This window comes from Pteronotus mesoamericanus, unplaced genomic scaffold, assembly GCF_021234165.1.
Source record: "Pteronotus mesoamericanus isolate MK-2021 breed Mesoamerican mustached bat unplaced genomic scaffold, CSHL_Meso_final contig_101, whole genome shotgun sequence".
Lineage (NCBI taxonomy): Eukaryota > Metazoa > Chordata > Mammalia > Chiroptera > Mormoopidae > Pteronotus > Pteronotus mesoamericanus.
Genome location: NW_026555001.1, coordinates 22,071,769 through 22,098,362, shown reverse-complemented (window position 1 = coordinate 22,098,362; position 26,594 = coordinate 22,071,769). Strand labels below are relative to the sequence as shown.

The 26,594-nt window shown below is 37.5% G+C and overlaps 1 protein-coding gene and 1 pseudogene across 2 annotated transcripts in view; both read right to left on the bottom strand.

Moving 5' to 3' along the window:
• Positions 1-674: 674 nt before the first annotated feature.
• On the bottom strand, positions 675-1,194 carry LOC129065253 (ubiquitin-40S ribosomal protein S27a-like; annotated as a pseudogene).
• A 1,704-nt stretch (positions 1,195-2,898) lies between these two features.
• Positions 2,899-26,594, bottom strand: part of SMC6 (structural maintenance of chromosomes 6) — a 64,391-nt gene continuing 40,695 nt past the window's right edge. For both annotated transcript variants that reach the window (XM_054569454.1, XM_054569464.1), the window contains 9 exons: positions 25,919-25,999; positions 24,581-24,751; positions 19,826-19,963; positions 18,661-18,806; positions 16,798-16,923; positions 13,832-13,937; positions 7,980-8,132; positions 4,708-4,805; positions 2,899-3,877 (listed from right to left, as the gene is read on the bottom strand). In XM_054569454.1, coding sequence (XP_054425429.1) covers positions 3,763-3,877; positions 4,708-4,805; positions 7,980-8,132; positions 13,832-13,937; positions 16,798-16,923; positions 18,661-18,806; positions 19,826-19,963; positions 24,581-24,751; positions 25,919-25,999 — 1,134 coding nt within the window. In that variant the 3' untranslated portion in view covers positions 2,899-3,762. The remainder of the gene's footprint in view (positions 3,878-4,707; positions 4,806-7,979; positions 8,133-13,831; positions 13,938-16,797; positions 16,924-18,660; positions 18,807-19,825; positions 19,964-24,580; positions 24,752-25,918; positions 26,000-26,594) is intronic.

Below are 26,594 nucleotides of genomic sequence, written 5' to 3'. Positions count from 1 at the left end.
GGAGGGGTCTTTGTAAACGGTCGCTGGACGAGGTCTGAGAAACGTGGTTAGGGCCCCAAAGGATCTCGCTTCCTTCTGCCTACCTCTGAACCACATCCGCTAACCCGACCTCCCCTTTGCTCGCTGTCTCCATCACTACTGGCCTTGACTCCTGGACATGAAGCTCATTCTCACCCTAAGGCCTTTGCACTAATTGCATCTGCCCATAGCCCTTTCTCTTTTTTAGGCCTCTGCTTAAATTACCTTCCACGAAGACTTCCAAAATACCACTCCTCTCCACTTTCAACTCTTACCCTGAATGATTACTCACAGCAGATACCATGATCTGAAATTGTATCTGGTTTTGTTTCCCTAACTAGGCTGGAAGCTCCCTGAGGGCAGATGTAGCCTATTACTCACAGCAGTTATTTCCCAGTACTTGAGAGTTGCCAGCAAATGGCAGGAGCCTAACCAATTTTTTAAATGAACTGATCTCTAAACTCTTAAACTAGAGGAAAGATAGGCAGCAAAGGCTCTTGTAAGTTTGCCAACTAGTAAGTAGTCTCAGGCCTCCTTAGTTTCTATGGACTCTATTCAGATACTGAGCCAAAATTTAATAGGTAACAATATTACATATAATCAGGAAAAAAAATCATTTGCTGACTGCAACAGCTGATTTATATCCACATTATTACTTTCTTTTTTTCTTAAATGTTAGTTCATGTCTTTTATTAACCCATATACAATTACTTGTCTTCTGGTTTGTTGAAGCACTAGGTCAGACAACGTTTGCCACAATAGTGTCTGTCAGAGAACGTGGCTGGCCATAAAAACTCCAGCACCACATTCATCTGGGGACACTTCCGACGAAGGCGACTGATTTTGCCATTCTCACCCACTTTGTAGTATTTCAGGAGCCAGCTTAACCCTCCTTCTCTTATGCTTATTCTTCTTGGGAGTAGTGTAAGACTTCTTCCTTTTCTTAGCACCACCACGAAGTCTCAACACAAGATGAAGAGTAGACTCCTTTTGAATGTTGTAGTCAGACAAAGTACGCCCATCTTCCAGTTGCTTGCCAGCAAAGATCAGTTTTTGCTGATCAGGAGGAATTCCTTCCTTATCCTGGATCTCGGGCTTCACATTTTCTATTGTATCCGAGGGTTCAGCCTCGAGAGCGATGGTCTTCCCTATAAGGGTTGTCACGAAAATCTGCATCGTGACTCCATCTCAGATGGCAGATTGGAAAGCTATTACTTTCTTAACGACACCTATTCCTATATTAATATTTTTATATCTCTTCAAGTCCAAAGTTATTTACTCAAGTCATGATATATCAGTTAACTACTTAAACTTTTTGAACTGTTAAGTTTCAAACCAATTTTCCTGAAAACCTGAGTTGGTCAAAGTATAGGCGTCTGTTTAGGTACATAAAATGAGTCATAAATCTAACTGAAAAATTCTTGACTCAGGACATAAAAAAAATTGTACTAATTTGTACCACACCTCACTTGTACTCACTTTTATCAGACTCCCTGGATCACTAGGTTAGCATTGCAGTCAGGAACATTTCTGTTCCAGCTCATGAGTCCCAGACCATAGTTTCTTTCTCAGAATTGAAGCTTTTTCGTCTCCACAGATAAAGAGTCCAGACATTCTGAAGACAAGCAAAAAGAAGTCCACAGGATGGGAGGAAGGCAAAAGTGAAACTTGGAAAATATTTAGGAAAACAGCAATGCTTCAGTCTTTAGTGTTATCAGTGTAACTGTATTGATTATATCTTGGTTTACTAAAACTCATGACATTTGTCGCTTTAAGAATGGTTTTAGTCACGACTACCCCGAAGATTGGAGAAGGTAGGATTGAAGAGCTAAGGAAGCGTTTCCTCCCCACCCTTGGGACTTTGTTACTCAGTTCAGTCCCAGCTGTGTCACTCCTGACGACTGTGGGTTGAGGAGTCACTTGTCTTACGTATTGAAGTCACTCGACACATAAATGTTGCATTTTTAGAAGTTATACATATTTTAAAAGAACAATTTCCTTTCTGTTACTATTAATTAGAACATTAACTATATAGTTTTCCCTTATGATAGCTGAAACCAGTACTTCGTAAGACAAAAGCAATGTGTAATCTTTGCTTCAATAAGAGATGCATGGATTCCTGAAGATTGTATTTCCCATTCCTCATTAAGAACATTCAAAATCCATCACAAAAACTCAGACACTGAATTTATTTGACTAATATAAGTTTATGCATTTGGTATAGTCTATTTTTTATTTGAAAAAGCACATGCATGTTAAAATAGTTCTGATAGAAATTTTTTATAAATGTAACTTAAAAAAAATCAAACCTTGTATGGTTAGTGAGGGATGTTTAAAACATTCAGCATACATTTCTCTTTCTTTAAGTTTTTAGATTAGAAAAGCACACGTTTTGGACTTCTCTTCTGCCAAGTGATCTCAGTTTAAGGCTACATTAAACTCCCATCCTCCACAAAAATAAAAGACAAAATCCAGTTTTTCTCAGTAACTATAGAAGTACTGCTGTTTTTAAAATATTGCCCTTTTTCTTAAAATACCTCCTTTTCAATTCCATACATATTTATGGCTGGCAATACAGAGAATGCTTCTTGTTGGATATCCATGTCTTTTATAGAGGTTTAGCACTAATCCTAGTATCAAGCATAGAGAATAAAGGCAGGAGTCCTATTCATGCCCATTTTTTTTTTTAAGTTCATAAATACCATTTCTTACAATACACTGTATTTTATCATTCTAAGAAATGCCTTTTTGAACAACTCTGTGATCAGGATGTGCTTTGTAAGTGATGCCAGCTCACCATCAATAGGATGGCCTTTGGCTCCTGGCTGTCCTCCCGTGGGGCCAACCCCCACCCCCATTCCCCCAGCCCTTCTCCCTAGCCTGGTCGGTAGCCCCTCTGACCTGTGTCCTCTCAGCCCAGCCAGGCCTTGCTCGCTCCTGGACTGAACACTGAGGGATTTTAAACCAGGCAAGCACGTGACAGGTCAGGGTGCAGGAATCTGTTGTAATCCATTTCTGACACAGGTAGGCGCTTAGCTGCGTGGACAACAGTTAAGGGCTGACAGAATGACACTGTGTCAGAGCTGGTGATGCTTAGTGCTCCGTAAAAGTGTCACATAAAGAGCATCTTAAATTTGATGAAACAGTAATTAAAAGTAAAGTCCAAATCTGTGGTTGTATATCTCCAGGGTTAAGAATGACCTGTACAGGGATTCTGACCAAAGCTTTCAGAGTCCTGTGTAAGTCCCTCATAGTTCATAAGCAGAAACCTGATAAATCCACTGTAAACTGGTCCCAGTCCACAGACGGACTGTGCACCCCACCTCTACGATAAGAATGTCCTATTCTTGAAAAGCAGAACTAAATATAATCAGGGGATCAAAACGTTTATTTTCATTCTTACAAATTCTATAGAAATGAACCCAAACAAAACAAATATGTACATGTATATTATGTACAAAACTTTACTTCTGAAAAAGAATCTATAAAAGTAGATGGTTAAAAATAAAACAAAGAAACAAACAAACTGAAGTTTAAAACCAGTACTATGAAACTGATTTTCTCAAAGTAAAGTAATAGTAACTTTAAATTGCTGGTTGTTGTTGCTTTGCTAGGCTTATTTACATATTTTATTGTGGTCGTCTATATCAAGGAATCTCTTTTAGAATATCTTTAGTTTCACTTTATTACATCAAAGAGTCCTGGATTCTTTTCCCTTTACAAGGCTTTCAACAGGAGGACAAGTCAGCTTCCATTTTCTTCTTCCTCTTGAGTCACAGGTCGGAAAGGCAGTGTCATCTGTCCTCGTTCAGGATCAGACATTCGAAGGATTCTGATCAGTCGACTTGATGGAAGTGAGCTAGAAGAAGAATTCATTACTCAGATTCCCAAGAAAATTTTTTGCATTACAAGAAAATTCTAATACTCCTCATGAAAATATAAATCTAAATGGCTGTTACCTGATAATAGAGGGGTATGTCTAATACCTGAAGTTCCAGAAGAAACATAATTTGCAATAAGGACATAATTTGTTTTTATTAAAAAAAATTAACTTCCTGATAAATGCTATGAGCTTTCAATTTGGAGGAAAAAAAAAATGAAGATTTATATATCAACTATTTCTTACTCTTGTTCTTCTTGTCTAGACAAAAAGGAATTACCTGATATTTCTAATAACAAATTTAAATCCCCATATAATCAAAGCGGCTACTTTAGAGAGAGAGAGAGAATCGACTCAGTGAAATCATGCCTGCCACCTTAGAGGTGTCCAGTTAGTGCTGCGACAGCAGTGAGCTCTTTATTTAGAAGGACTGGTACTTGTAACCTACTAGGAAAAGAGCCAAGACTATGGAAATCACGAACTGTTTCTTTAGTCTGAAAGGAATTACTAAAACTATTTTACATTAGTTGGCCATGATAACCATAGAAGAGCAGATTCAAAATAGAAATAGTAGCAAGCCAATAATCACATTCAAATCAACTTGATTCTGTTATGGAAGGGAGATGACACAAACAAAATTTTAAATATTTACAAAGAAAAAATTATCTTAAATCTCTGGAACTAGTATGGAGACTAATTTTTCCTATTATGGGTCACGTGTGCATTTGCACTTTAAAAGTTAAAAGATTCCTTTTTCCCATTTTACATGCTTGACACATATATATTCCGAGTAGAGTTCTAGAAGTTACCTCATGCTTTGAGGAGTAAGCAGGATAAACTGCCTGAAACGCTGGGAATCTGCCATCTTGAGTATCATGTCCATTGCGATCCTCCGGTTGACCATGTCCTGGGGAGCAAAGGCCGAGGTTAGGTCACTCTTGAGCCAATCACGTTCTTCTGAAACAGTACCTGCTGGCTACTGCAAACTCCTGGATTTTTATCCAGGGATCATCTACTACCTTATTTCTGATGCCAAGCATAAAAAAGATAATATCCAAATTATTCAGGGAAAACAACCAAACACATCTATCTTCCAGGTAATTTCTACAATGAAAGTATTTGTAAGTATGGTTCCCTCCCCAAAATATACTTAGAAATTCAAATAATGAAAAAATATTCCAAAGACACAAGTAATTATTACAGAATGAATCTAATTTGTACAGTAATAGTCACTCATATCAAAAGTGACTAAACTGCAAACTTATTAAGTCTCTCAAATTTTCCCTCAATGAAGGTGTTTTAAAAAGTTCTGCCTCCTTCACCTTCTACAGTTTGTACAATGTGAACCAATTTGGCTTTACAGACTAATTTCTCAAATCTTTAAAATAGGTTAAACAGCACATTGGTGTATAGAAAAAAAATGTTCAGTTGTAACATATTTTGAAATAAAATGAATTAAAACTGTGTGCTTACATTTTCTGAGTTAAATCATAGAAAAATAAAAAATCGAGGTGCCCCTCCCACCCTTGAAAGCTGACAGCGTAGGCAAATGAACGCAGGCATGTTAAAGGACGCTTGGAAATCCTGTGGAGGCACCACATGCTGGCTTAGAACGTGGGTTTCGGAGGCAGATGGGGGCCCAAGTTCTGCCCACGCCACTCAGTGGCTTGCATAATCAAATCCTTCCATCAGGCGTATCTGTTAAGTAATCTGACGTAGAGTTAACAAAAATAACCAGAGCTTGCTCAAATGGAATATTCTCCTTTCAAAACACTGCCCCAGGGAGGCCTATCATTTAGTAACAAAGCTGCCAATGCACCGAAAATATTTATTCACTTTTCCTTTCTTAGAACTTGGGTACATTTTTCTGAATAATTCCAACAGGGCAAAATGCCATTCTGATTAAGACCCTCTAAATTTCTGAAAGAGAAAGACGTTGTTCTGAATCAAATATGACAAATAAGATGGGTGATGAGATGGCATAATGGCACTTTGGATTAAAATAATGCACAAAAGAACGATCACCTTCTAAGATTTGTGAGTTAGTTTTGAAGCAAATTCTTAGACGAATTTCTAACATCATCAGTAATGATATCATGCTGGAAAAAAATGACACTTGAAAGATTATCTAGCACTCACAAGTATAAATTCTGATTCATGAATAAGCATTTTTAAATGCTTATTATGGGTTAGGCATTAGGAGACAGAAATATGAAGAGAGTTTATAACCTCAAAAAGATTAGATTGGTGAGAGGTTCAGACATGATAAGAGGGACTGCAACTAAATAAAAAAGCATAGACAAAAAATGTAATAGTAAAAATATGTATCATATAATAACATATTTTATGACATAAACTATAAAAATAATAGTATGAGTTAATGTGAGGTAATGCTCAGGGTGCTCTGAGAGGGTCCTCACCGATTCTGCCCGGCCGGCAAAGGTCCTGAAGGCCACATAAAGGCAACACCCGAACCACGGCCTGAGCAGGGGTGCGAGGCGCCGTGAAGAAGGGTGCAGCAAGCAGGGGCACAGTGTCCGGGCGATCGCAAACAGCTCCACGTCACCCAACAGAACTAACGGTTATCCCAGACAGGGTAAGTAGCCAACGAGGGGTTTTACACCACTGAAGGACCAAAACCCAATTTACATTGGAAATACACACCTGCCAAAATGGTGAAGGAGAAGCTGAAGGAGCGGCAAGGTTAGAGTCTGGGAGTCTGGACAGGAGGCGATCACGACAGGTGAAGGCGAGGAGGGGACAGCGATGACAGGTAACGGGGAGAAGAGGGCAGAGATTAGGGAGACATTTTAGAAGAGGAAGAGGGACACAGAGAGGTCAGACTTAATGTACAGGAGGAATGGAAAAATCACAGATAAATCAAAGTTTTGCAGTTACAAGATATGAAAGGTAACGGCAATTTGCCACTAATCGAGGTAGGGAACTGATGAAAAGGAAGAGGCTTGGGATGGAAGACAAATTCAGTCTCAGACACGACAAGCTGGAGAGATGCAGGCCGTTTACTAGATTATGTCGGATAGGGAGCAGCTGGGCCTAAGGGCAAGGGAGACGTCAGGGTGAGACACCTAGATCTGGCAGGTTTCCAAATGCAGGTGGCAGTTTTGGGAACTATATGTATGTGCGGTGAGGGGGAGGTACACAGGAAAATCAGTAACAGTGTAAAAAATAAACAACAAACAGAAGACCTCAAACATTTCAGGGCTGGCAGATGGAGAACAAAGTAGAAGCACCGGAATGAGGGAGGAGGAACATGGAAACCAGCAGAAAGATCCAGGTTAGGAGATCAAGGATAGGTCTGTGGTAGCAGCTACTTCAAGTAAGATTAAAAGTTCATTTACGATTTTTGCAGAACCAGCTTTGGTGGAGGAGTCTAAACCCAGATTACAGTGGATATGGGAAAGAACAAGGCATGAAGAAGCGAAGAGAATGATTAATAATAGCTCGTTTGGGAAAATGACTACGTGCACCATGCAGACAGGAGCCTCACTAAAACCCTGCATGGCAGGAAGGATGAAGAGCTTTACTTTACAGATGAAGAAACTGAGCCCTGAAAAGGATAAACGCTTTGCCCAAAGTCACTTGGGTAACTGGTGGCAGAGGTAGGTCTCAATCTTTGGATTTTAAGCTTCAAAGCCCAATGTTCCTACTCCCTGTGTCACGTATGCAGCGCTCTGAAAAGCAGCTGTGAAGGAAGGGAAGGACCGAACAGGGCTGCAGGGGGTCCAAGCAGGGCTGGCGACCCCTTACAACTCTGTCCAATCGGAAGATGGAGATGCACCCTGGGAAGAGGCCGAAGGGGAGTCCATCCGGTGGGGAGGAAGGACAGCCCGACGGGAGAGAGGGCGCAGTCAGGACAAGGACAGGATCTCCGAAGGTGCAGTATCGCAGCGAGAAAAGAAATACTACTCTTTAGTTTAATCCTCCCTGATCACCAATCATAGGCTAAAGTGCCTGGCAGGATCTTTTCTATTTTGGGTAAAACTAAAGAGAGAATTGCTTCCATTCAAAATACATATCCATGCCACGCCCCAAAATGAGAGAATTTCAAATTTAACACTACCATGTAGACATCAAACTCATCCAGGCATCTGAAAGGAGACTCAGCGATGGACCACAGAGAAAGAATGAAGCACACGGTGGAAAAAGAGCGTTCCCCGCCCGATAAGGCTCTCATGTCGTTGAAGGCGGTTCTGTTTCCCTCTCCAGGCTGCACCTTGAATGAGTTAACAAAAAAAAAAAAAAAGTACAGAAAAAGGTATTAAATTCTTTACAAAATGGTTGCCTAGCATTAGAAAGAAAGGGTTTATAGTTTAAAATAATTAGAAAGAATAAAACCAGTTGTGTGGAAATAACATCTAATCCATTTAAAATATTTTAAAGTAAAACAGTGAGCTATGACAGCGGTTTTTGTTTTACTGTAAGGAAAATCAAATTGAAACATTTCCTCACTGTAACTGGATCTAACATACCAAAATTCTGAAAGTTTAATAAAAAAAAATGCCAATGTTAGGTAAATGTTACTGATTAAAATAATTTAAACTAGTCTTTCCGGTGTTTTTATAGTTTTTTTTCTCCCCTCTGGCTTTAATGAGCTAAAACTGACATATAACATTGTGTAAGTTTAAGGTTTACAATGTGATGATTTGATATATGTATATATTGCAAAACGATTACCACAAGGTTAGTTAGTTAACCCATCCATCAATTCCCAGTTACCTTTTCTGGTGGTAAGAATTTTTGAGATCTACTCTCTGAGCAACTTTCAAAAGTGAGAATGCAGTATTGTTGATGAGAATCATCATTTTGTACTAGCATAAAAATAGGCGCCATAGACCAATGGAACAGAACTGAGAGTTCAGAAACAAATCCATGAATACATGGTCAACTAATATTTGATAAAGGTGCCAAGAAAACACAAAGGAGAATGAATAATCTCTTTAAGAAAAGGTACAAGAAAAACTGGGTATCCACACGCAAAAGAATGAATCTGGACCCAAATGTTAAAGCCACTCACGAAAGCCAACTCAAAATGGGTTGAAAACCTGCAACTATGAAGCTTGAAGAAGAGAAGAGAGACGAACCTCTTTATCTTACACAATCTGTGCCCTCTAACCACCTTCACCTGCTCCCCCACGCCCTACACCAGGCGCCCGCCACTCTACTGCTACCAAGAGTTTGGCTCTTTTAGATTCTACATAAGTTATGCCATAGAGTATCTGTCTTTCTCTGTGTGACTTTTCTTTTTAAGTATATTTTCTTTTTCTTTCTCTTTATCCCCCTCTGCCTGGTATCTCCCTCCGTTCTTGCCAGCACTCCCTCCTTAGTTCATGTCCATGGATTGTACACATTAAGTTCTCTGGCTTCTTCATTTCCTATACTATTCTTAACCTCTCCCAGTCTATTTTGTACCTACCATCTATGCTTCTTATTCTCTGTACCTTTTCCCCCATTCTCCCCTCTCCTCCTCCCCACTGTTAACCCTTCATGTGATCTCCTTATCTATGATTCTGTTCCTGTTCTAGTTGTTTGCTCAGTTTGTTTTTATTATTTTTGGTTCAGTTGTTGATAGTTGTTAGTTTGTTGTCATTTTACTGTTCATAGTTTATTAGATCTTATTCTTTTTCTTAGGTAAGTCCCTTTAACATTTCATACAAGGACTTGGTGATGATGAACTCCTTTAATTTTATCTTATCTGGGAAGCGTTTTATCTGCCCTTCAATTCTAAATGATAGCTTTGCTGGAGAGAGTAATCTTGGAGGTAGGTCCTTGCTTTTCATGACTTTGAACACTTCTTTCCAGCCCCTTCTTGTTTGCAATGTTTCTTTTGAGAAATCAGCTAGTAGTCTCATGGGAACTCCTTTGCAGGCAACTCTCTCCTTTTCTCTTCCTGCTTTGAAGATTCTCTACTTATCTTTAATCTTTGGCAATTTAATTATGATGCATCTTGGAATGTTCCTCCTTAGGTCCAGCTTCTTTGGGACTCTCTGAGCTTCCTGGACTTGTATGTCTAGTTCCTTAATCAGACTGGGGAAGTTTGCTTTCATTATTTTTTCAAATAAATTTCAATTTCTTGTTCTACTCTTCTCCTTCTAGCATCCCTATGATTTGGACATTGGAATGTTTAAAGTTGTTTTCCAGAGGTTCCTAAGCCTCTTCTCATTTTTTTTGAATTCTTGTTTCTTCATTCTATTCCAGTTGAATGTTTATTTCTTCCTTTTATTCCAAGTCCTTGACTTGAGTCCCATTTTCCTTCCTTTCACCATTGGTTCCTTGTATATTTTTATTTCACTTTGTATAGCCTTCATTTCTTCCTTTATTTTGCAATCATTTCTTTGAGCATCCTGATTTCCCAGTGTTTTGAACTCTCCATCTTTTGAATTCTGCATCTGATTGACTGGCTATCTCCTCATCGCTTAGTTCTTTTGGTGGAGTTTTGATCTGTTCTTTTATTTGGGCCACATTTCTTTGTCTCAGCACACCTGTTACATTGTAAGGGGCAGAGCTTTAGGTTTCTCTAGGGCAGAGCAACCCATTTCCCTGCGTTGTGGTGCTGTATGTGGGAGAGAGGCCAGAGAGGGAACAATGCTCCTTGCTGGGCTCTCTCCCTGCTGTCAGTCACTTTCCCCACTTCCCAAAAGCAAATTGCGTCCCTGTAGGTGCTTCCCTGGTGCTGATTCCTGGGTGGGTGGGTTTGTGTATGTTCTAGGACCCTGTGGACTCCTCCAGCAGACTCTCCTGTGAGAACAGCAGCTTCTCCTGCCGCTGAAACCCCCACAGGTTATTAAGCCAGAGGTTTTGAGGCTTTATTTCCCCAGAAGCTGGAACCCTGGGTTGCATGTCTGACTCACTCCCCAGCTGTTCCTCTTGGAACACGCAAATATGGGACCACCTGCTCTGCCAACTGCCGCCTTTTTAGGTGTCCTCTCTGCCCTGGCTGCCCATCTTTGCTGCTCCTACCAGTCTGGATAGATGTTTCTTCTTTAACTCCTTGGTTGTTGGACTTCAATACAGTTTGGTTCTCTGGCAGTTCTGGTTGTTTTCTGTCTTTAAATTGGTTGTTGTCCTTCTTTTGGTTGTGCAAAGAGGCCATGTGTGTCTCCCTATGCCTCTATCTTGGCCGGAATTCTGTGTGACTTATTTCAATTAACATAATATTCTCCAGGTTTATCCATGTTGTCATATGGATGTCAATTCCCTTTCATTTTTATGGTTAAATTACAGTATATTCCTGTGTATGTATTACATTTTGCTTATCCATTCATCTGTCAATGGACAGTTAGATGGTTTATATGTCTCAGCTACTTTACATGATGCTGCCACAAGAACATGGGAGTATAGATGTGATTTCATCTCCTGTGGATGTACACCCAAAGCTTGTACTTTTGGTGTCAAATCCAAATAATCATTGCCAAGACCAGTATCAAGGAGCTTCTCCCCTAGGTTTTCTTCTAGAAGATTTCAAACTGTGTTAAAAGTTATAGTAATCAAGAAGTGTGACTGCTTCCAGATTTGTACTTTTTTCTCAAGATTGCTTTGGCTCTTTAGGGTCCTTTATGGTTCCACACAAATTTTAGGATTTTTTTTTCTATTTCTGTGTGTAATGCCACTAGAATCTAGATAAGGACTGAACTGAATCTATTCAGGCTTTGGAAGGTATGGACACTTTAACAATAGTAACTCTTCTGATCCATCAACATGGATCTTCCCATTTACCTGTGTCATCTTCAACTTCTTTCATCAATGTGTTCTAGTTTCCAGTGTACAGACATTTCACCTATTTGGTTAAAATTTACCCCTAAGTATTTTATTGTTTTTGATACTATTGTAAATGGGATTGTTTTGTTTGTTTCTTTTTTCAAACACTTCTAAGTGCTCAGATAATCTTTTGTTATTTGAATTCCAGTGACATCTAGTGGTTAAGTTGCTTTAAAAGTAATTACTGAATGTCAAAAAGACACGGTACCAGCTTAAATAGGCTCACACTGGAGAGAATGCAACAGCAGTAAACTAATATTCATAAAATATTTTTAAAAATCCCCTTTAATAAGTAACTGCTCATGGGAACAATAAAATAGCAATTAATAAATTTGATAGTACACTGTCACACAATTTCCTGAGAAGATAGTACATTTGAACATCAGAAAGCGTTTCATTTCATTTTGACAGAATTCCACATGCACATATTTGCTACAGAAGGTGAATAAGCAAAGCACCAGCCAATTTTGTATCATACCATTTTAACATACATGTTTTGGCAGACATGTGGCTTATCATAAATTCTGAATTCAAACATACACTAAAATTTTATATTTATCATCTGTAAGTCTGAATCCTCCGTGAAAATCTAAATGAAAAAGCAATGCTAACACCAGCAGTAAAAAGTCAAACCAGATAAGCAACAACAAAAACACATATAAAAGAACTAAGCAACGGGATACAATCTTTTGCTCCAAAACTGCATTTTGTACCAATCTAATGAATGCCTTGGTTGAATTATGGAGATCTAAATTTTACTTCTGGTTTATTACTAACTTATCATGGGACTTCAGTTTCAGTTTCCTGTTTTGAGAAATGAAGACTAAATTATTAGATTCTTAAAGCAATATTATTCTTTTGAACAACAAGGATGACAATGTTTGAAAATCTAGCTTTACTTGTCTTGTACGATTAGCTCTGGAGATATATTACCCAAACACACCTAATACTTTCTTTTTTAAAAATTTTTATTAGAGTATAAATTATTTCTATAGTAATGAATAAAGCTTAAGTGTTTAGCTCAAATAATTTTTATACAAACACAAATACACACACAGAATATCCACTACTCAGATCAGGACAGAACATTTCTTGCATCTCAGGAGATTCTCTGTGCTCTCTCCCGGTCACTACCAATCCCTGAAAGGCAACCCCCATTTTGACTTGAATCACAGCGCTGAATTTTACCGGCTTTTGAAGAGTGGAGGTGCTTTAACAGATACTGCCAGACGAGTTTCCAAATTCATTCGACCAAATTACACCGCCACTGGCAAAGTATGAGAGTTTTAAGTCTGCACCCTCAGCAACACAAAGAATCACCAGTTTCATTCATTTTAGTCACACCAATAGTGATGTGACAGTAACTTATGATATAAATTTGTATTTCTCTCATGACTGATGATACTGAACATTTTTTCATGTGCTTATTTGCCATTTGGACACTTTAATTTATGAAGTCCCTGTGTAAGCCTTTTAATCATTTTTAAATGTGTTGTCATTCTTTTTCTTAATTATTATTATTCTTTAAAATTTTAAATGAGTCCCTTGTATTTATGTATTGTAAATGATTATTTATTCTAAGTATTAAAATGGAAGTATAAAGTTTATGGCAACTAAAAGTAGTAAGCAATTACTTGAAAATTTTGCTCCCATTATTTAGAGTGGGTAGCTGCTCCTGACCTCCCGACTACACACACAATTTTACTGCTGTATCTTCCCCTCTACCTTTCAGTGCCATGTGACTGTTAAAGAATCCATAAAGGCAGATTCCACAAAGTCAAATGTGGCGGCTCTCTTTACCGAAGACAGGCCAGATCTAAGTACACGTTAATAAAATAAGTAATACAAACACAATCACATAGGATAGAATATACTCTGAGAAATCTTTTCTTGGCTTCCTATAGTGAGACCAGAGAAAATGGACCTTCTATAATGGTCCACATAATTTAAAAGAGAAACTGATAGAATAGAAAGAGAAAGTAAACAGTTGTCACTGAAATACAAATCCTAATTTTCATCTTAAGAAAATCATGTGGTTATCTGGAGAGAAAAATATTTTTAAAAATTAGAAAAAAAAAATGGCAGCTTTAGCTAATAATTTTCAAAACTTTGGCAAAGCATCTCCTAATAATTAACATGTAAAGTTAAGATACTTACTGATATAGTAAGAGTTTCATTCTTGTGGTCAAAATTCATTTTTCCACAATAGGCCCGCTGAGATAATAAGTTGTCAAAGTACAATTTACATCGTAAAGTCAAACACCTTAAAATAAAAAAATTGAGCGCATTAAAAAGAATATAAAGATACAGAAGTGTATATTCAGCATGATCTTTAAACTGGAATGTAAGACCAGACAGAAATGTGGCAAAATATTCAAACTGCTTGGCAATTTTATAGGTGGGATATTAGGTGACTTCCCCCCCTCCCTTAATATTTCATTTGTGCCTCCACGTTTTTACCACTAACATCTATAAAATGAATAAAGATGTCATCTCACATTTAATATACCCCATTATTTCAGCCAGTCCATATGGATCATATGGATGTATCAACCCATGACCCTAACACAGAAGATGTAAATCTTGTGAGGACTGAACTCTAGTAGTGTTGCTAATGGAGAAAAGACCTATTCACCTGCTTCTGTCCTCTCAACTTTATAGTTGCAAAAAGAAGGGGTAAGAGCAACCTCTTCATCACTGTGTACCTGTAACCCCCTGCGCAGACCTGGCCCCAGTACAAATGCCCCCAGGTCCATCTCTGTTTATCAGATGGCATTCTACTGTCAGGAAGTCCTCCTTCAAATATTTATTCACTTATCCACCTTTCTATTTATCAGAATGGAACTGCAGGCTCTCATTTTATTCACTGGGTTACCATCTATTACTAACCTCACTTATTTTGATCCTCAAATTGTTCCATATTTCACCTGTAGGAGCCCCTTCATCCCGCCTCCTACATTTTCATCACGACTCCACGTTTTTTGAGCATCTCCTTACTTTCTTGCACAGCGAGAGGCTCATCTGTACCTTCCCTGCTCAGCTCTGGAATCAGCCATTTCTCCAAGGAGCCTTGATTCCTTTTGGGTGGGGAATGGTTATTTACCAAATAAGATCTGGATGATAGGTAACTAGCTGTATTTCTTAATATTTTTGCTCCTTAATTAATCTAAGGCTCATTTCTTCAGAGTGACTATCATTTATTCTTTTCTTTCCTAATTTCCTTTCTAAATTGCATTAAATCTCCACATGAGAAAATATCGATAGACTGAGTTTTCTTTTGTGCCACAGCGACCACTGTTGGTTTGTTTTCAGAATTTTCTGTTAACTTTTTTCTTTTAATAGAGATACATATTTTTCAACTGCTTCTACTCATGGGATGTCTAAAAAGAGGCTTTTCTCGTAAAATGGCAAGGTTCTCCAGTGTAAACAAATAAATGATTTTTAAAATTTGGTAATTCTTATTTTACTCCTAAGACTGAATAAATAATATAAAACATCAAAGAAACATATTAAAAGTAATAAACTATAAGACCGCTACTTTTACAGAAAAATATTTTAAATAAAATTTTTCTAGATAACGATAAATCCTACTGCTTCTGGAAAAATATAGTAATATGCATTGGATTTTCCCTTCTGCCTGAAACAAATAAAAAGAACTGGAAAAAATGTATGAAACAAGTTTTCAGACTCCAGATATCAAACAGCACAGGCAATTCCAGTGAAACTCATCTCCCAAAGATGGGACGCAAACCGAGCCTTATGGTTGCCCCAAATTACTACTTACGGAAAGAGTAAAGGGGATGGGGCGGGGTGGGTGGAAACCTACGGGGAGCCCGGGGCCTCCCTCAGGGTGGACCCAGAGCAGCCGTGTGGGGAGGCCACGGCGCCGCCAGGTCACGAGGTGGAGTCTGTGCAAGGCCGTGCAGACTGGAGGGCCTCCGGAGGGGCCTGGAGGCTCATGCTGCGGGTGCCACTCATCAGTGCATGTGGGTGGGGAGATCGTCCCTCCGTGGGGAGAGAAACACCAGGAAGCAGTGGAAGCAATTCCCGAAGGCCCCTCAGAGCCAGGACAGTTCACGTTCCCACCGGCAGGAGTAGAAAACCTTCTAACTCACAGGGCATCGGCAGGGTACTCAGAAGGCCACTGCTTCACAGGCAGGAAAAACTTAGTACTCGACTAAAGGCTGCTCTGGTCCCGCCTAACAAAACTGAAACACAAATTTCAAAAACTGTCCACAGTTCAAGAATATGGTAAAACATGCAAAGCCTGTTGCTCTTTATGGTTTTATCTGAAATTCCATGTATGCACTAGAGCTAGATATATTCTTTTATTTCTATTGTCTTAAGACTATAGAGTTTGGGTATAAAGACAGGTAGAAAGCATGTGGCTGAGGGAATTCCTCCTGGGAAAATAGAGGCTAAGTGTAAAGACTAGGGCTGCCTTGGATCCAAGGATATCAAGGACCATCCCTACCTTTAATTGGTCCTCTGGTTTATTTCAGTTGTTTGTGATTTGTATTGGAGTCAATTTGTCGCTGTGAGCCTGTACATTTCTGGGTACATTAATAATACCAGTTTCTCTAATTCTGCATTGACTCACGCAACCGATATGTATCAAGTTCCTACTAGACTTCAGGTTCTGTAGTGGGGCCTGGAGAAAAGGCAGTGAACAGAGTAGAGACTCCGCTTCCATCAGGCTATCTCATCTCGCTGACCACAGTATAAACCAACTGAGATGCGGCCTTCATGGGTCCCGTCAAAAACTTGCATGTCGTAAGAACACATGACATCCAAGACTGAAAGGGGCTGTTTCAGAACCAATGAGCTCCCATCCACAGGACCTCTGTAAGCATCCAATGACCGGGCATCTACGAATGATCTAGTAAAGGATGGCTAATGGAGTAGAAATGGCGCAGAAAAGCTGGACAGGCTTGCTATACAGGTCCTTTCAAATCCAGAACTCTGTGTAAATCAGAGGATTGCAAGTACCAACTGACAAGGTAGGCACTGGCAGCTCTTCACTATTTGAACCATATAAAGTTCTTTTAATATTTAAACAGGACAAGTAAAAACAAAGAGAAACCAAAAATATGTATGCAGTAATACTTTTTCAATGCGCTTACCTTCTAAATTGTTGGTACGTTTGATATCTATGGGTCATTATTTTTTCCAGTAATTTAATAAACCTTTTTAAAGTTCTTACTTTAGTGTCCAGGTCAAGATAGACTTCTTTTGCTTCTTGGTACTGCCTATTTTATGAACAAGATATTAAGTAAATAAATGCCATTCAAAGAAACATAAAAAGAAGTAAACTCTCAAATATATTTAATGGGGAAGAACAGGGCGCAGAGGAGTGCTGAGAGGCCCAGCAGTAGGTTTCATGACGCTCCAAACAAAGTCCGCCCCCAGAGCGGGCGCGGGCTGCCCTGGCCTGGGGAGCTGTTAGCAGGGCTGGGCGGGAACCAAGTCCTGCCATAGGGAAAGCCCAGAAAGCACAGGAGGAAAGTACCCAGGTGGGGCCCAGAGGTGGCAGGCCTTAGAGAAGCCAGCAAACATACACCTTCGAAGAGTGAGGGGTTGTACTGGAAGACAGGAAATGTTTCCCTCAGTGACAGATGCCAGTATGGGAATGGAGAAACAGAGAAATTAGGATTCTTCCCACCCCCCAAACCCAGCTGAACTAACAAAGAGGCAGAGCAGGCATGGCTCCTCAGAGGTGGTATTACAGAGGGCAACAGCCACTTCTGTAGAAAGGGAGAGAAAGTTCCTGCAAAGTATGGAAGGCAACCCTGGCCAAGACTCCCACAGCTACTCGTCCCATCCTCCTTCAAAGGCCCAGGCCAGGAAAATCCAACTAATTAAAAAATGAGTAACAAGAGAGGCACCAGCACTGCACCCACACAAAGATATCTATGGGGAGAGGGGAGAGCAAAACTCCCCCTATAGACAGAGAAAACATTAGAACGATGTTGCAGAGCAGAATAAAACTGTGATTGAACAGTAAGAATTAAAACAAAACAAGTGCTATCAGGAAGGAACCTCAACACAAAAATGAAAAAAAGGGAAAGAATAGTTAGACAAACAACAGAAGGTGATCACTAGACAAGAGGTGAAGTGAGAATTTGCAGTATTCAAGGAAAGAGGGCAGGTTAGACCAAAAAAAAAAAAAAAGGAAAAGAAAAGAGAGAGAGAACAACAGGAGAATGAAGATAAAGACAAAACGAGAAGCTGATACAAAGGGGCAAACACAAAACACCAAAGACAGAAATGAGAAAAGAAAACTAATTGGGTGAAAAACAGATAAAATTGTTAGACAAAATATATGGAGAAGACAAAGGATATACAACATATGTATAAATGAAGACTTCAAAAAGAAAGTTAAACAACAGAATAGAAAATATTTACAAGTAAAATACAAGAAAACACTTAAAAAGTAAGACTTAAATCTACACACGGAAAAATCACATTGTGTACCACAGGAAAGAATCACAGATTCTGACATTCTGGATAAGTTATAGGAATTAAGAGACGAGTACTATCATAAACAGATATTCAAGAGACAAAAGACTTTATATTAGGCTAAACTATTCTTTAATTCAAAGTTAAAGACAGATAGTTTTGAACACGTAAAACATACAAAAAATATTATTCGTGTAGCCATTCAGGAAACAATTAGAGGACATCTTTCAAGGACTGCACAGTCATATGAAAAAAGACAAAAAACATTCCTCATGCCCAAAATATTCACGGGACAATGAAAAAGCATGTAAAAATTCACAGGAAAATGTCATTCTGTAATGAGTTTTGTAATAACTCAGAAGAAAAAAGTTAGATTATTAACAATACATGTGTGAAAGAGTAGTTTGGCTATAAACCATATACCACAGCACCATTTGATCCAAATTTAAAATTTACATGTAAACATTTTTTGTATTGATAATATATACGAATAACATAATAAAGTAGAAAAGCTACCAACTACTTACCTTGTTATTTCCTCTCGATCTCCATGACTAGCATGTTCTGCCTGTATCTTTTGTCTTAATCTATTAATTTCTTTGTCTAGAGTTGATGCAGACTTTTTTACTTCTATTCGCTCTGGGCAGATTTGTCTTGCTTGTGACATTTTCTCCTAAGATAAGAGATGTTTAATATCTTTAAAACTCTTCTTTGCAATAACAACTCATTGTACTACTAGTGCAGACCAAGTAAAATTCTAAACTTATGTCTACAAAATGTATTTTAATTACAGTTAGCATCAATGCTATTTCTACAAATTTTACATTGAGAATATAGTCCAGAGTCATTATACATCTTCAAGAGAAAATCACTTTACTATGCGTATCTTTAATAATTTGTAAGACCTCCACAACTTCCTAATGAAACACATTTCAAAGTAGCAGTTATGAACTTTGGCACCCTGGGTACTGAGGTCAGAGGTAGCTTTCTGTGTATTTTAGGATGGACTCTGAACACTAAATAGTATTGAAAACTCAAAACAAAAAGACCCTCATGTTTGTAAAATATTAAACTCAAAGCACTTTAACACACAGTGCTTGTTTTTTATTTACAACATTCCACACAGTTTAAGTTTTGAATAAGTAAGGCAACAGATTACAGTTTCAATCATTTCCTAAGGTAAATAAAGGTGAAGTTGGAATCCATCTTTTCTAGGTGGACCAAGGGTGCCTTCAACTAATCTCCTGCAGAAACAGGAACATGTGTACAGCTGTCCACATGGGTGCCCAGAGAGGAGGAGCTGAACTGCAGCCCAGGCCACTCCCAACCACGAAGAGGCAAGAGGCACTTTTCTGACAATAAGGCTGCCATCTACTTGCCCAACCAGGCATCTAAAGGAGCTATGTTAGCGGAGCGCGAGTGCCACTCTCCACCATCACTCAGAGGCACTGCGTCCGACTGGCGCAGTCCTGCCTAAAGTCCTCTTCGTGTTGGTCTGTTTAAGTCCCCACTCTCTGAGAGTCCCTTAAGTCTCTTTTACTCTTAATTTACCAAAACAGCTGTTACTTTATACAAAACAGATATTCATTAGATAATTTGCCTTGTTTGCAAACATGACATTAAGGAAAACGCACTTTAAAAATCAGGACTAAAGCTGTAATCAAAAACATAAAACCAAAAATGATGGATAACCTCTAGTTCTTTTTGTTTCATATCCAGTTCTCGTTTCTTTTTATTTAAAGTATTCAAGTGTTCTTTTTGTTTTTCTTCATAATGCTGTTTTCCTCGTTTTTGGGTATCTACTTCAGAATCAGCAAGGTTTAATTCATCCTGTTTAAAGAAAGCCAAGATAATCTCTAAAGGAAAGATTGTTTAAAAAAAAAAATACCAGCACAGCTATAAAACTAACTGACAACTCCACAAAGCGGATAGTACTATGCTGCTTCACAAATGTTAAGAGTTCGTATTCAGATGTGTCTGAATAGAAGTGAGGAGTTTCCCAAAATTAAGAAGTCACATTATTATATTCAACTTCTTATATGAAGTCTCCATATATCATGGTGTTTCCAACTTTGTTTTGGTAAACAAAGTAGTCTGTGGGAAGTCACGTTAGCCTGCAAGGACGTAAAGGAGGGACAGCCAGGTGAAAGGTCAGGGGTGGCCAACCTTTGGGCATCTCTGGGCCATACTGGAAGAAGAGTTGTCTTGGGCCGCATATTAAATACATTGCAACAAGTAATCACACACAAAAAAATCTCATAATGTTTTAAGTAAATTTATGACTTTGCATTGGGCTGCATTCATTGCCATCCTGGCTGAATGCGGCCCACAGGCCATGGGTTGGACACCCCGGATGCACACAGTCATTAGTTACAGCAGCCTTCTCAAACAATGATCTACGAGTTGACTACGTTATAGTTGATTTGGACGTAATACAAAATATATAGATTTTCAGACTCTACCATGGAGATTTTATTTTAGGTCTGGAATCCCCAAATCTCAATTTTTGAAATGGCTCTTGCTGTAAGACCGCTAAAATAAGTTTAGACTCTCAGAGAATTTGCTCATTTGGTTTGATATATGAACATAAATGTGAAGAGCAATTTATTTGTAATAGCCCAAAACTGGAAACACATGTCCATCAATAGGTAAATGAATAAACAAACTCTGGTACATCAAACAGAATGGAATGCTATTTGGCAATAAAAAGGAATGAATGATTCAGGTAAAAATATGGATGATCACCATTATCAAATAGAACGGTTTATTGTACTCACTCTTTCTTTCAAAACATAGAGTATATGGTATGTGTTAGACAGTGTGTGGTAAGTTCTGAAAAAGGTCAAACCCCTCCAAAAGTAAGAGTACATAATGTGTAATTATATTTTATATAATTCTAGAAAATGTGCAGACTATAGTAAGAGAAAGCAGATTAATGGTTGTTTGGGAATAAGGAGCAGGGAGTAGGGAGGGATGGATTACAAAGGGCTATGAGGAAACTTTTGAGCATGAAGAATATGTTCCTTTTTCTAATTGTGAAGTTTTACAGGTATATATATACATGTCAAAATTTATGAAATCATACACGTTTGTGTATTTACTGAATGTCACTTATATCACAATGAAACTGTTTTAAAAAGGATCCTGATTTAAGAACCCCCAAATTAGATTTTAGTTTGTTTTTTGAGCCTAGCACTGATCATATATACTACAATGATCACGTTCAGCATCAAGAGTTGCAGTTATAAACAGAGAACGAAACAAATACCAAACGAAATAGCAGTAATAGCATCATGAAAGACAGTATAGAGATATCCTGAAAAGGAAAATGGGTATCTAAACACTGAAAATATTTACCTCATATAACAAAAGATTTAGGCTATTTCCTAACCTAAGAATACAGCTTATTCTATCTTGTTCATACTGATAAAAATACCACCTACAGTAGATGTTTGATATTATATAGCTTTTATAAAAGAGTTCTATTAAAAATAAAAACATTATTACGTGAAGGATGAAGATAAGCTGTTCCTTTACTTCAAACAGAATAAAAAAAAATGGGTGCAATTTCCATAGCAGGAGATATTACAATTAGAAATTGGAACAGCTTATAAAATAAAATGGTTGTTTTCTAATCGTTTCTGGTAAGAACTGTCAAAATAAATAGGCCCACATTTGCTTTAGGGAACCAATTTAGCTTTTGGGAACTGAAGAGGTAAACCATATTTGGACACATTTGTGATGGTTAATCCTCCCTCCTAGCAACTTTTGGAAAGGGAAAGACTTAACTTACAAGACAAAAGGAAAAGAACTATAGATCTTAATAATTCCTTTCTCCACATTTACCAGGGCTGTTTGATTTGTCTTTGTATAATGTCCTGGGTACCATCAAATTTAAAACTAAAAGAAAGCAAGACAGTATTTCATTTAATTTCATGTTATTGATGGTGAAACAAAGAACTAGAGACGTTAAAAAGAAGTTAATGACATTCATCCTGGTTTTGGGGTGAAGACTAGGATGGGTTAGGTCTGAAATGAAACTTTGATGCAGCCCTAAACCTGCAGTGTTTATAAGCTGTAAGAAGTTATGGCCTTTAAAAAATAAGCTGAGATGCTCCAAGGGACAGGATCCTTGAAAAATTTTATTCTCTTGGATACCAAAACAACCAATTATAGTTACTCAGCACCACCGGATAAATTGCTACTTGTTTCACATAAACCTACATTAACTATGAAGTTTTGAAAACTATACAACAAGAAATCTTGGAATTTCAGGAGCACAGTTACCCTCAATACGAATAAACTCTCATTAGCTGTATCAAAAGCACTCCTACTCCAGTAACGCTCAATGGGAGTCACTCTCCCTGTCCGACAAGTTTAATTTGCAACTAAAGCATTTAGTTTGTTAGTTTGCACGGTAATTAAAAGTAAACCATTTAGGCCCTGGCCAGTGGCTCAGTTAGTTAGAGCGTTGCCCACAATATGCCAAGATTGCAAGTTCGATCCCCAGTCAGGGCACATGCAAGAGTCAACCAATGCATAAATGCATAATTAAGTGACACAACAAATCGATGTTTCTCTCTCTCTCTCCCCCTTCCTCTCTCTCTCTAAAATCAATCAATAAAAATAAAAGCAAATAAATTGTTCAAAGTGAGAAAAATATTCCCTATGCTAAGATTTCAGCAACTGACTACATATTTCAACTCTATTCTTCACCACCCCTGTCATAAAATGAACAAATGCCCTGACAGCAAGAAATCATGTCTAGAAGCTGTTAATGGATAATGACTGCAGTTTCTCGGGAATTATTTTGTTGGCCAACCCCTGCTTGTCCTATAGTTACTGATGGCTGTGTGATGTGACATTGCCAAGGAAAACCTCTTGGCTACTTGCTGATTGCATGCAGGTTAACTGAAGGACTCACCTCCTAGCTTTCAGTTATTTGCAGCCAAGGCAAAGAGCTAAGATCAAGAATTCTTACTGCCTTCTGCCCATATTTTCTGCTCTTGAACTTATTTATGGACTCCCAATTCCAGGAGTTGCTTTAGCTTAGAGGTCCCTAAAAGAACAGAACACAGCTTACTCTTCATCATTTCTTGTTTTTAATTTCAAACTGTTTGGGATAAATAATTTAGGCACTAATCTTTCTTTTTCTAAATCATTTTAGCATATTTCACCATTTTGATTTTGTCACACTGTTCAATCCTTTACCCATTTAAGAAAATATTTAATCTTACCTTTGTTGTAACTTTACTGCTCTGATTCCTGAGTTCTGAATTCTACCTTGTCTATTAGCAATTTTTGTATTATTTATTCTTATTCTATTTTCTTTTAAAAGCTAATTTTGCCTTCTTTTTTACCTCTTTGTCTTTTAAATTCTTATTCCCTGTAACAACTACTCACTTATTTGTCTTTCTCAGTATTTAATGTTTCCCTTCCTCATAACTTTAGTATTTAAATTATATATTCTTCTTCATCAGTTAGTCTATTTTCCTATTTTTTATTCTTCTATGAAATAGGAAAAAATTAATCCAGCTTAGGTTAAAGCGACAGGCAGGAATCCCAGCGCCATGGATAGCAACTACAGAGAAATGCACCACAAACAGCTACCCCTCTAATTTCCTTTTGTATTCTCTTAACTCTTTATTATTACATTTTTAAAATTTTCCAATAAACACAAAGGCTAAAATTTTTTTATACATGCAAATTCTATTAAACTTTAAAAATATCTAAATACATTTTGATTCACAGGGGGTAATTTATTTTCCTGCAAAAAAAAAAAAAAGGAGTACGTTAGAGTGATATCACATACCCCACTCCTCTTAAAACATATAATTCATTCTTCTCAGTGTCTTATGCATAAAATTTGAAGTTCTGAGAATAATTGAGCTATTTATAAAAATGATAATGACAATAAAATATCGATAACTAAGCTAATAAAGAACTTGGGGAGATTTATACAATTTAACTACTGAATAATTTTATTTCCCTCAATTTGATTTCAAAAAACATGTGTTAAAATACCAATAGAATTCAAGCTGGAACATAACTGAAACATGCCCATAAACAGGAACTGGGTAGCACTTTGTTTTAATTTGGCCTGGGTTATGGAAGGAAAGGTGGACAACAGAACAGGTAAGCACAGAAGCAGTGCAGACAAACAAGATGTCCCCGGCTCTGGCTCTAAAAAAAGAAAATGAGAAAATGAAGAGGGAACAAAGGCTACAATCTTTTGGGAGAAACAAAAACTTGGCGATTTATTCTCATACATGCATGAGCAGGAGAATTAATTTCTCAGAGACCTAATGAGAAAATTTGGTTTACATCCTATTTTTATGTGGTTATATTTACATTTAGCCATATATTCTGACAGGGCAATATCTAGTGAGTACACTGTAGATATAAAACTGAAACATAAGATACATATAGAATAACAGTAATATATACCTTAAGTGGATCTGCTTGCTCTGATAGCTGATTAACCTTCCGTTTAATTGCATCATACTTGCTTTCCGCTTCTACTTTCAGACTTTTAAGATATTCCATCTTTTCTTTTTGTTGTTCCATATTTTTCTCAGCTGCTTTCATTTTGTTTTTATTGTCTTCAGCTTCATCTTCCTGGTTACATTTACAAAGCATAAACAGTTAATTAAAATACCTTTGTTATCGGACACAAAAGTAGTAAAAACAACTCTGAGAAGAGAAACTACTGGGTATAGGCAAATCAGATCGAAGACAAATTCAAAGAATACCAGGATATTTTCACACTCTTAATGGTGAGTTAGGAAGTAGAAATAAACAGGTTCAAAAATAACAAGAGATAACAGTTAGGATGCAAGTTAAAAGTATATTGTACCTGAGATTATAATCAAAAGTAATAATCTTTATTCTATCTACTCACTTTTTGTTCAAAATATAGTGTATATAAATAAATACCCACCTTGGCCAGACAATGGGTTAGAGGCTGAGTAAACAAAAATAAATAAGACATAGCCCATACCTTTAAGAAACTTAAGTCTATCAATGAAAAGAATTAAAGCAGAAAATAAAAAGTGGAAAACAAGATTACTAATAAAAAATGAAGACAAATTCTCATGAGAGTAAAACTCCACCGATGCAGGGATTTTATCTGTCTGGTTCCTTGCTATACCCTCAGCAGTTAATACATTATAGCACAGACACTAATTAATATTTATTTATTTCAGTAAGACTCTGTAATTTATCTAATCTATTGTTTACTGTAACTGAGCGAAGCTCAGCTGAGTATCATAAACAGTTGTTTGGAAAAAAAATTCGAGTAACAAATATCTGGTTCATTAGAATGAAAACCATTCACCTGAAAAAAAGAAACAATGCAAAGAGGCCAACTACAACTAAGAGATCATCATTAATATTGATACTGATTAACTCTGAAAAATACCATGCTAAGCAGTTTGATTTAAAATGCCACTTTAATTTTAAGAGCACAGTTAAGCTCTGATAAAGTTTTGTTTCATGCAGTGGATGACACAATCTATTACTATGCATACAAGTTATAGAGTTAAAACATTAAGGAACTTGAAGACTATATACCAGGTAATTTCTACCTTATCTGTAAATGGAGAAAGCAATCATAAAAAAGTAGCCCTCATGAAAAGGATTAAAAAAAAAAGTGGAGCCCTGGCTGATGTGGCTCAATGGTTTGAGCATCGACCTACGAACCAAAAAAAAAGTGGAGAGCAGACGCTATTAAACTAAATTACTGTTTTGTCCTTTATAACAGTAAATTGAGGAAAAGAATCTTACCAAGGTTGCAATATCTACAGACTGGTGTTCTTCTATATTCTCAAGTTCCTGAATTTCAGAAATATTTTTTCTTATTTTCATCTGAAAGAAAGTATTTAGAATTTAGTGATAGAAAAAGAAATAAAAAAATAAACGCCCTGGAAAAGACAGAGAGAGAGGGAGAGAGAGAGAGAGAGACACTCTTTATGTTACAGAAGGATTCTGTATTTGACAAAGACACATTATTATTAAATGAACCAAAGTAAGTTATGTATTAAGTCTGCCATGATCACCCTCATTGGTAACCCATTCCTACGCAAAAAAGATGTAAGTACTCCATCTTCACATTGCAAATGATGACAATATTGAATCCACAGAGAAAATATTTTTCTGAAATATCCAGACTCAAGTCATGGGAAGATTACTCTAATCCAGCAGTTCTCAAAGCACAATTCAAGTATCTCCTGGGTGCTTCCCAAACTCTTCCAGGTTTTCATGAGGTCAAGTCTAGTCTCCTAAAAACACTTGGACATTATTCACCATTTTTACTATCATTTTCTCATGAGCGTACAGGAGGTCTGTAATTCTATGGTGTGTATGTAATATTGCCACAGACTGATTGCAGAAGCCGACATGATAATTCAGCTGAGTTCTATTAAGCCAGATAATAGATACTTACCACAAAACATAAAAATGT